We start from the raw sequence: 11,659 nt of genomic DNA on the forward strand, positions 1-11,659 counted from the left end.
GCCGGCCGTGTCCCCTGGTTGAACTCTCTATTGTTTGGATGTAGCAGGTAGTGACCAACACTCACACTCTGGCGTACTGAGGTTGGCTGAGATCTCCTTATAATGGCAAGTGAGAACAATATGTGTGGCCGGACACATTTAACAATTCGGGGTTGGTTTGATTCCCGTGTAAGTAGCAAAGCCTGCGACGCTTAAGCAGCTGATATCTGGCTTCTAACTTTCAATCACATCTCCTCTTTATCCACGAAATACGCGTGACATCCGTGCACATTTTACGGAGTAGAATTTCACTCAGTTGAGCATTAAATGACTTAATGGGTTCAGACAGATTTTATGCAGTATGTTGGATATGAGACACGCTTGATTCTGGTTGCACACGTTTAACACCTTGATATGTTGGAGCTGTTTCTGTCCCTGTAAATCTGAGAGAAACTGTGCGCCGGGTTTAACAAGTTAATCCTCTCTGCAAATAGCATCGGATATAACAGATTGATTTTTATTCCATTCAGATAAAATACCAAATACATACAAAGTATTATGAAAGTGGGACGCAGTAAATTATCCAATGCTCGGACACACTGTAACAATTTTACGCACGCGTTTCCAAACACTGGATGGCTGATTCAGATGCTTCAAATCAAAGTTCTAAAAGGTCCATTTACTGAAATGAAAACAAACAGCACGAAAATGAATATTTGAAAATGCGATCCTCAAATTCCAACTCTTTTTTTTTTTTAATTTCATTTTTTAAAGGGATGCACATATATGCATTTAGTACGCTAATACGCGCGGCTTCAAAAATACATGTTGCGCTCAAATCAAATCAGCATTTGCCAGGACAAAATATCCAAAGCCAAGTCAGCCTTATAAGTGAAGCACGTATTTATTTCACAAGGACAGATTGGGTCTACGCTAGTCTACATCACAACGGTCTTTACTGAGACAACACATACAAATATTCACAGTTTAGAACACAGCACAACATGGGACGGACTAGCACAAATAAAACTAGACCTTACAACAACAACCAACATAATTCTACTTGACGAAATTCTTTGCCTATTGTGCCTTCATTATGATTTGCCTATGTACATTAAATGTGAAAGTCACCTGGACTACATTCAACAGTAAACCAACCCACTCAAACACACAAACTACACTGTTACTCTGACTGATGCCATACCTCTAAAACAGCCGTCCGGTTTTCTAACAGGCATCTAGAGTCTCGCTAAATATCTTTCAAGTATATTAGAACTTTCCATGAGTAATAATAATAAAAAAAAAAAATCAATAATCAAAGAGAACATATAAAAATGAGTTCAAACTTACTTTTACCTCTCTCAGTTTTAACTGTAATGATACATTTTTGATCCAAGTCCTATGTTTGAATGTGCGTTATCCTTCTTTCATAATAATAAACAAATATATAAACACTTCAGTTGCCACCGTGGAAACTGAAGGTGATTTTCAAGCTTATATGAAGAGGGCGAGCGGAGAGGGAAAGGGTACAAAGGACGTGACAGGGGCCCAATGGCAGAGGCAAGGGGAAGAGAGAACACCATGTGTAAAATACTGAGAATCGGTCCATCAAATTCCACTTGTGTCATTTGCCATCTCAGTCTGGATTGGGTTTTTGTGGGGTGGGGTTCGTTCAAGCACTATAGACCTGCGGTGCACGGCGTGGGGACAAGCTGCTGGCCTGTTTTGATCTGCTGCTGCTGTTGCTGCTGCTGCTGGGCCCCCGAGGCTGAGGCCGAGCTGGAGGAGCGGATCTTGGTGTTGGGAAGCTTGTGCTCCTTCTTCCACTTCATCCTCCGGTTCTGAAACCAGATCTTGACCTGGCGCTCGGACAGACACATGGTGTGCGCAATCTCCACCCGCCTGCGCCGAGTCAGGTACCGGTTGAAGTGGAACTCCTTCTCCAGCTCCAGAGCCTGCTGGCGGGTGTAGGCAGTGCGGGACCTCTTGGGCACTCCTCCTGAGTAACTGGCATTGACTGGAGGGGGGGAAGAAAAGCCATACACAGGCAAGCAAGCAGGTGTTAGGCTACATGCAGGGTGATAGCGTTTATTCCAAAGCCATTTACTTCCTCCACTGGACACATTACAAGGTAGAAAAACTATAAACCATCTCTGGGTTTGCTGGGAAATCACAGACGCCCTGTTTGTTTTACTCTCTGTCTTGTTTCAGTTTACGGACATGACCTTAATGTGGAGATGCCGAGTGTACAAGCACTCGCATCCGGGGACAGATCAAGCTTAGAAATGATTAACAAAACAGCGGGGTTGGATATTACAGTTTGGCTCGGCTCCAGTGGTGGAGGTAGTTTGGGTTAAAAAGCAACAAAGGCACATGGCCCCGACAGACGAACACAGGCAATAAAATTTACGAGGGTCCTTAATTACCGACCCTGCTGCTCGATAGTCGTAAATTGCTGTTCTAAGGGCTGCTACTAGTGCTGCCTCAATGGGCTTGCGTGTGTTCCAGTGGTTGTTTCTCAGTGGTTCTGCTATTTAACCGTGACGATAACTCACCGGTGTTAACGTGGACCTTTTTCATCCAAGGATAGACCACCGGCTCCTTGCCCTTCGCTACGCCGGGATATACCTCACTGGCGAGGCTGCAGTCTTTGCTGGCATTTGCCCCTGCGCCACCGTCTGGGGCCGTGGCGAGGCGCGGACCGTGGCTCTGTGGAACCGGCTGCGGCTGTGCGTGGTGCCCGTCGCCGAAATCATCTAGTCCGGTGCCGGGAACGTTCCCATAATCGTAGCTCGATTCTGTATAGTTTGACCTCGGATAGGATGGCTCGTCGTGATGGGGGAAGCCCGTATCTTTTGGCCGCTCGTAGTAGTCGCCGGGATTGGGGATGTATCCGCTCTGCTGATATTCGTCGCATGGAGGAAAGGAGGGCTCGATATAGTTGGAGTTTATCAAGTAGGAACTCATGGTCATTAATTTGTGAAGTGCAACAATACTAATTTTTATCGCGCTGTCGTTTTTCTGATCTCCACAAAACCCTCCTACTCCCTGTCAAATGTACAAAGTTGCCTGGTCACGTGCGAAGCGCCACCAATCACGGCGTGTCCTGTGGGCATCATGTAAACAGGAACCAATGGAAAGCATGGCACTGGTACCACCAACACCGCTCGCGCTGGCTTACGTTGGTGTTTTCCTTATTAAATCACAGTATATAAAGCAAAACCAATCAACTAACTTGTTTACTGCATGGGGCCAAACTTATGTGGGTGAGGCTTTTCCTGCATGTGAAAAACAAAAATCCGTCTCCTCTCGACCAGAGACAGGATCTGAAATTCAAGCCCCGAGAAACTAAAGGTTGTTGCAAACAAAAGATTATTTCTGATAGTGGCGTGAATGTATGTTGTTGGAGTTTAAAATGTGCTGAATCCCGTGAGGAGATGAGCAGGGAAACAACGGGATACGGCAACACAACAGCGCAAAGCCTGATGCTGTTTTAGCCCATTCAAACGATCGAAAAAGAAAACTGTGTTAGTGCATCAGCTTCCTGCAAGCACTGACGAGACGCTGCTCTGCGGAAATACAAGCCTGCATGGAAAGCATATGATTTGTGCATCAGTAGAACCTGGTTTATACCCGCTCAGGACACACACACCAACATCACAAAACGCTCATCTCTCACGATGCACAATTGTATACATACATAAGACCCCGCATTTTTTCAGCAATATCCCCAAGACGGAGCAGTAATTTCAATTTTGCTCTCTGTTTGATACCACGTGAAACTTATCTGGCACTGATCGCACGGCCACCCCCTATCATCACTTCTCCTGTGTTAACTATGTTAAACACTGGACAAACACTGGCAGGACGCGCACCTTGCTTTACAGGCAGATGCCAAAACAAAAGCGTGGGATTTGTAACCAGGATGGAACATTTACAGCAAGAGATGCCAGAATTTCTCTGCACAGCACAGATAACCCCACATCTGATGCAGCAGTTGTGAAGAGATTTGGAAATATAGAAAAACCTTTCCCGCAAACAGTTTGCCATCATTTCAGCACAAATCTGTAATATGTCTCTCATGCGCTTCCTGCAGCACCACTTAACTGTCAACAACCAGGCTGAGATAATAACACTGTCATGTGTTGTAACAATGAGAATATGTGCTGAAGAAAAGGATACTAAAAGTTTTAAAGGGACAAATTGTCCAAGGTCCAACAACGATAATAATAACAATAATAATCATTATTTTATTTCTAATAGTAACGTCTAATGTGTTTTTTTAGACAAATAAATTGCACAAATTCAGGATCACCCATTCAGTCTGTCATATATTTAAAGCTAATAAAAAATAATCACATTTCTTTTGTTCTGTATGTTTATACGGTAGAAAATATAAAAGTGTCTGACCGTGTTCCTCGCCATCAGCCATCACGTCCAGGTCGTGTTTCCTGTCCATGTCCGAGGTGGCACACTGTATCTGTGTCCCTGGAAGATGCTGCAGCTCTTCACAAAGCTGATCCACACTGTCCACGTCAACAAGGCCTCTGCATGGAGAAACAAGAGGCCAAACTTCGGAAATATTGAAAGCTTTCTTTTCTCTCCTTTTTTTTCTCTCCCGGTCCCCCCTATTCTATTCGCTCCTCTAAACAGAGATAACTTCTGCCTGACCCCAAAGTGACACCGTTTCCATTTTGTTTCTGATTAATCTTGCCCATTGACAGTCTTTGTTAAACAACAAGGCGTGCCCTCTTTCCAAAGAGGCGACATTTTCATATCTGTTAGACGCAGTGACCTGGGGTTCACCCCGGACTTGGACTTCAGTTTTGCAGGGTCCGTTCAACTCTGTGGAGTTGATGGAACACTTAGCGCGGGTCAGCACCCAGGAAGGTCCCCAAAGGATTTCAAAAAAATGTGCAAAAGACCTCCAGCAATTTAGAAAACCACACGTTGAACCCTTGAGTTAGAATATGCATCTATATGGAAAAGATGCATATCCAGAGATCCGCTGCAGATGGACTGGTATTTAAAATGAAATCTCCATCACTGAACCTCTAGTCTTTGGACTCAAGCAGACGACTTAAAACAGGTGAATTCTTCTTTCCCACAACAATCGGAGACAGGCCTTGGTTTTTTTGCTCCTAAGAAAATAGAAATAAAAAAAGGTTTTTGTTTTCCATGTAAGGACGCTGTTGGTGTGAGGCAGAGCTGCTATACTATCTTATGTATCTTAGAGGCTTTCTCGCACCTAACTCATTGTAAATGGCAGCTATGTGCTTTCCGCCATATATTCACTGTATCCGTATGGCCAAGAGACCACCTGAGAGGCAATATGTCAACATAATGTCAGCGGTAAGACGACTTCACATGATATCTAAATTTACAGTCTGCTGCCATTCTGTTATATATAGGGCCTGTATAAATATGGGATAGATCAGATTGGCTATTATCCACTTACTCCAAGTTATCCTTGCGTGAATAACGGCTCTCTGTTTTTACAGGTCAGTCTACTTGTTGCTGTGGACTGCTTCTTCTTTTTTTCTTTAATGCTCAGCAGTGAATAACTTTATTAAAACATCTTATCAGGAAAGCTCAAGAATCCTGCAAAAGAAGCATTTTAGATAACAGTCCTGGTAATACCTCCGTTATCAAATCCAGGCCTGCAAGGTGCAAGCTGCAATGAAGCATCTGGAAACTCTGTTTGAACAACGCAGCTTGCAGAAAATATAATAAGATAACGATCATCCAATTGACCATTGCTCTAAAGGGAAGCAGTGTTGGCTTACGCTATCTCAGTAATTTTCCACCAAATTTAAAAAACGCTATTTTGCTCCTTGATGTGGACAAAAAAACCGTTACAGCCTCGTGCTGGAGATTTTATTTTAGGACAAAATAAGAGCCAGATCACGGTGTTCCCTTTCAGAGCGTATACTGTGAAGTGAAGGTCTATTTAACCAATATACATCATGCTGACAGTTTACTGTAAATTTAGATTATCAGAGAAGTGCTGTGACGATAGTGACAGATTGCAGATGGCTCTCACAAGGTCTCTTGTCTATACGGAGCCCTGACAGAGGAATAAAAAATCCTCCCTGCATTCAAGATGTGCCAAGGTTTCGGGCTGGAAAACACCTTTCAAAGCTTTATGGAAATATTTTGATATAGGTAAACACTCTTAATAAAATATGTTTTCCTTTCTTTCACAGCGTGTCGCCACGTGGTCTTTACAGCTGGGATGTAGGCGACAGGACGAGCCTTCACAATAACTAAGAATGGACAGTTTACATCTACAGCTGCAAACTTTGATTGGATCAACAGCGCAGAGACGCTCAAGCCTTCAGCGATGGCTCGAACAGAGAGCAGCTACATCCTTGAGGGTGCATGGACAGCTACCTTATTTTTCTGAGTAAACAGGCTAAGACTGAATATTTTAGACAGGGACACAACTAATGTAGATTTCAAAATGTTGAATAAGTTGGAATGTGCACTTTAAGGTGAGTTAAAGTGCTAACAATCAGAGTGAGGACATATGAAATGATGCTTGCTGATGAAAATCATAGCCTGAGTTAGAAATCCTGTGTGAAATAGGCTGATATTTAACTCCGTGACTTTGGATGAACGGATTTGCAGCCTGTATTGATCAGTTTTTACTTTTGAATTTAAAAAAACAAAGGTGTGAATTTAAAAAAAATAAAAAATATCCTCAACTTAGCCGCATTTTCTGAATGTCACTCAATATTGTTTAGATGTGTCAACGCTTGTGTGGTTTACAAAGAGCAAAAGATGTTTAAAGTCACGCATTGTGTGTGTGGAACGTTTCTACACGGGTCCAGTTTGTACAGATAAAATGTGTTGAACATGTCTTAAATGTTTCTTTTCTCTTAATTTCATGTTAAGGCGACAATAAAAAGTTGAAAATGAATGAATAAAATCGAAAGTGCCAAAATAATCCTGATTTTGTTGTTCTTTTTTATCAAAGGGATTCCACATGGTAAGTTTTCTTTTGTTTTACACTGAACATTTATCTATTTATTTAACAGAAAATGGTTGTGAAATTGTGTTTTTGCTGCCGCTTACATATAAGAAGATGTTTAGGCGGTACCCAGTTTTAGGCTTTTTAAGCACATATATAAAAATATTTTATTTTTGTTGTAGATTTTTTTCTTTCATTTCTTTTCTTGGACATTCGGCCTTTACACCTGCAACCAAATGTCCAACACTTTCGTCCGCTTTAAGAAATAGCTACATTCATTTTCCAAAGCGATTAAATAGGCCCGGTGAAAAATAAAACACATGTAAACTATATACTGCCACAAAAAAGAAAAAGATTTTTCCACTTTCTCTCGCAGTCACAAAAACATCTGTCCTGTTTCTGCTTTCTTTAAAAGCTTCTATTCAGCTGATCAGGAAGAGAGGGGCTAAATGTTTTTTAAGGGGTCCGGGGGCTCAATTTGGGGGCTGTGGGCCTTCCCATTACCCTGTGACCGGGTCGAGAGTATCAATCCTCAAAATGCAAATTCTGCCCTCGTCCCCAAACATATCAACTGCAATTTATTCAAAGGAAATTCACCAATCAACCGCCCTAATAAAACGCCAGCCACTCAATCTTGTTGCTGGGGACGGGTGGGGGGTCCCCCTCCCCCGGTCCCGGACGCGAGGTCACCGCGCTTTCAGGGTTCACCTGGAGTGCACCGTGCAACATATGTAATTCAAAGCTATTCTGTCTTTTGTGTGGAGAGTCAAGATCGCTATTATAAGGCATGGCATCAAGCTCCGAGTGAACAGATGACGGAGACTTGTTCAGCGCGTAAACTTTTGACCCCAATTTTTCCTCCTCTTCTGCAGCCATCTCCCTCTCATCTGTCCCAGCCCGCTGAGATATCTGGCCCTCTTGAAACGAAAAAATTGATTTTAACAATGTGCATCTCTCTTGCCATCACGATGATCACTTCCCCAAATTTCATAATTAGAGAAGATGCCAGCGCAAGACCTAAAATGCAATTGTAGCTTCATGATGCTTCCAAAGGGGGAGTGAAAAGATAAATCCAGTAGGCTCCCACTCAAGGCTAATAGAGCTGTAAAATATGCAAATCATTCATTAGCGTTATGGAGCAACCAAAGCAGCCAAAAGTCTTTGTTGGAGGCAACATTTAAAGTTAGACTCCCCCTCTCTCTTTTCCTCTGGTGCAGGATGTTACCACAGGCTCTGTGTCCCTCGGTAAATTCATTTATACGCATTACGCTTATAGGCAACGCCAAGCAAACGTGTCATTAGCGTGAAGGCGCGCGCGCACGTGTGCGTGTGTGATGGTACCGTGGATGTGTGAGCGGTTTCCCTCTCTCTATACAGGAGGGTGACAGTGAACTTGGCCTAAAGCGAGCTCTGCTGGTGGCTCTGAGAGGATGCAGATTTATCTTGGTGCTGTGGCTGACCTCCAGATGAACCTACAGCGCTTCTCTCTCTCTCTCTCTCCGCCTATATGCCGCACATGGGGCCCTGTCGCAATCTCTCCTTTTGAAATATTGACAAGGATTTTAATTTCCAGATAGTCGCATTCTCAGTGTGTCCTGTCCTATTTTCTGTGCGTCTAAAATCACGCAGTAAAGAGTGTGAATCTCTATTTTGTTAAGCTGGTGACTTCTTTACATAACAATGGGCAAATTTGTTAAGCAGTGACCTGAGATATATAAGCAGTATGGTTTGGATTGTTCTGGTGAATTTGCCAATCAGTGCAACTTTCAAACTTGTTATTTCTGTTGGATAAAAAAGAGGAAAAAGATCGATACACTGAGAGTTCCACCTTGTCTGCGCACATCTATTTTCGAAGGTGAACACTCCAGCGTGGGCGGAAATTGATCTTAGACGTTATTCAAAGTTCTACGGCGATAAATACTTTTATTTGTTTTAAGAAATAGCTTCTAGAGAGTATGATAGAGGCCTCTGCACCTAAAATTAAACCTTGGTACTGTATTTAAGTTATCATCTGGCGGACGGTGTCACGTTTGCAAAACAACTTTAAGAAAGCTGAAGAGACATTTGTTCCACTGTTTTTCTGCCCAAAACCCACAAGACTCAAATAGTGATATCCGACTTTTTCTTTTCCTTTGTCCTTTTTAAAAAAAGATATTTCGAGCACATTTGGGTTAGAAGTTTCAGATTAGAAATGGGCACAAAGAACCGCACACCTTTTACATGCGGAAAAAATATGAGGTCATAACAAGAAAAAGAGAAACAACGCATCCAAAAATAAAGAAAGAAATAAGCAAGAACGTTTTGAATTTCCCATTTTCAGCCCATGTATCTTAGCTTCAGGGTCCACTGGTGATCGGCTTTGCCACGGCTCTGATCGGACAAGAGGTCACCATAAAGCGAGAGTGGCTTTCGAGAGGTCATCTGAACTTTTCAACCCCAAACACAAAACGACGTGGCAGACACAAAACGGAATTCCTCTTCAAACGTCTCCCTGTTGCTGTTTGTCCCCATGTTGTGTTTACCTGACACTGTTTACAGCCTGTCCTAAAGCCATACATGGTGCCAACATGTGGAGCGCAGCTCTCAGCAAAATAAAAAACCCCTCCAACTTCCAAAAAGTCATCAGCACATACAGAATTCAGTCAAACGGGGCTAGCTGTAAACCTGTAGGCCTGCATTAGCGCTTAACTTTATCAACTGAAATCTGCACACTCCACACACCCCTTGGAAACTTTCTGGCGCACGGTCTGTGAATTCTCCAATGTAATAAAACGACAACAACTCGAAGTTTGTGGGGGTGGAAATGGACACAGAGATAATTACCCAACATGTAAAAATTGATTATGAGTTACACCACAGATGGAGGGAAACAAGTTACTCGGGGAAGGAAGCAATTAAATAGCCATGAACCGGACCCAACCCTGCGCAACATCTGCCGAGACCAGTATTCAGCACTGCACAACTGACAAATTAGTGTAATGGTCTAATAGGGACGGATAGCGGCAGCGAATACAATAATAAGACTGTTTAACACAGGCTGGCTGTTCTCGGGCTACCGGATAGTCTGCGGAAACTTACCCAGAGACGCGGTCCTCATCCTGGAGAGCGTCCGGTCCACACTGACGCAGACTGAGCAATAGAGACGGTCTGTACCGGTCAAGTAACACTTACAGGCTGCAAAGCGAGAGTCAGACGAAGCCTCGCCGTCAGTGCGATTATATGTTATGTGCAATATACTGTCAACTCCCCAAAACCATAAAACTTACTTTAATGGCTACCACGTGACCGTTTATGGCCAGTGAGCCTATCTGGCCGCGCTCCGGATGATTTTTACGATCTAATTCATAGACAAAACCCCCCATTCATTTAGCACCCAAATGTCAGAGAGCCAGAATCGGCACTAATAAAGTTTAAAGCTTGAAAAGTCGAGCTGATTCTCCGGGAATAGCCCAGGAGTCTGTGCGCAAGGGGACGCCCGACCCCTGCAGCCGGTTAGTGGCCAAGGACCCCCCCCCCAAAAAGCCCCCCCAGCTCCACAGCAAGGTGAGTAAAAGCTTTCATTGAAGGGGACCTGTTGAATTCAAGGAGATTTAACTTGAAGAAACTTTGACAAGAGACTGTAAGCTTTTAGACATCAAACTCTGACTCTTCTCTTCCATGCAGCAGCCGTGGCAAAGGCGCAAATGAGTATGGAATAGTTTTACAAAGACGTACACTCATTGCATTGTTTCCGTTCCAGTAGAAAGTTTATTATAATGGCCATCATCATCATCTTCATTATCATTATTATTATTATCATTATTATTATAGTATATTCTTGACTTCCAGTCTTTGAAAAACATTTACAAAATGCTAATCACGATGGAGTTATACACATAGGCAATGGGATTTACTGGGGGACCCTCCACATAGAAAGAGCTAGAGAAAGCAAAGACAAAAAACACGCTTTTACTAAGATGTCGCGCCCAGGTGAACAACGCAAACAGAAGCTCCTGCAACAAAAAAAAATAAATAAAAAATAAAAAAAATAACCGAGATACAAGGCACAGCTACTGTACATACAAGACTGAGTCGGCACCTCTGTCCATAAATGTGTTCACAACGCACACAATAACCACACAAGGCTTTACGCGCTCTGCTGGCTCTACTTTTGGAAGCAAGTTATCTGACAAGTTGGTACAATACATCAAACAAATAAATACATACATATACAGTACATACATAGAAAACGAAGGCAAAACACAAAGGCAGCTCGACGTCCAGCCTTTGACAGGCCGTTGTTGTTCTGAGTGCATCACACAACTTTTACTGGATTTATTTGCGGTAGGTAGGTAGGTAGCATTTCAAGCTTTCATGTTTTTATTTCTATTTTATTAATTTTTTTTCGTCTGAACAAGAAATAATTTAAACAAACATTTATTTTCATGTGTTTCTTTTTCCTCTAAATCTAGACAGAACTGTACATAATGCATTTTTTTTTTTACGCACATAAGCATTACCACGGTGGAAACAAAAAGGAAATAATATTAAGGAATATAATGGGACGGTTGTTGGACATACTCGGGCTCGGTGGGGTGTCCCCTTGTCCCGCACACAGCCCGTTAACAAAGTCTCTGCGCTTCTGGAAGCAGGAGGAGGAGAAGTTGATATGACAATCTTTGTTTTATTTTCATAGTGCTCGCTATCAGGGGTAGAGAGGAGTGAACA

At 42.8% G+C, this 11,659-nt stretch overlaps 1 protein-coding gene across 1 annotated transcript; it reads right to left on the reverse strand.

Annotated features, from left to right (window-relative positions):
• Positions 1–1,493: 1,493 nt before the first annotated feature.
• Positions 1,494–2,952, reverse strand: hoxa4a (homeobox A4a). Its single transcript, XM_070984771.1, has 2 exons — positions 2,535–2,952; positions 1,494–1,996 (listed from the first exon to the last, which is right to left on the reverse strand). The coding sequence occupies exons 1-2, from the start codon at positions 2,950–2,952 to the stop codon at positions 1,659–1,661; spliced, it is 756 nt and encodes a 251-aa protein (XP_070840872.1). The 3' UTR covers positions 1,494–1,658.
• Between the last annotated feature and the right edge of the window lie 8,707 nt (positions 2,953–11,659).

This window comes from Chaetodon trifascialis, chromosome 17 (genome assembly GCF_039877785.1).
Source record: "Chaetodon trifascialis isolate fChaTrf1 chromosome 17, fChaTrf1.hap1, whole genome shotgun sequence".
Lineage (NCBI taxonomy): Eukaryota > Metazoa > Chordata > Actinopteri > Chaetodontiformes > Chaetodontidae > Chaetodon > Chaetodon trifascialis.

Coding starts and splice junctions, on each gene's coding strand:
- hoxa4a (XM_070984771.1), bottom strand. CDS start 2,952: ATGACCATGAGTTCCTACTTGATAAACTCCAACTATATCGAGCCCTCC. Junction 1,997..2,534: donor AAAGGTCCACGTTAACACCG/GTGAGTTATCGT, acceptor CCCCCCCTCCAG/TCAATGCCAGTTACTCAGGA.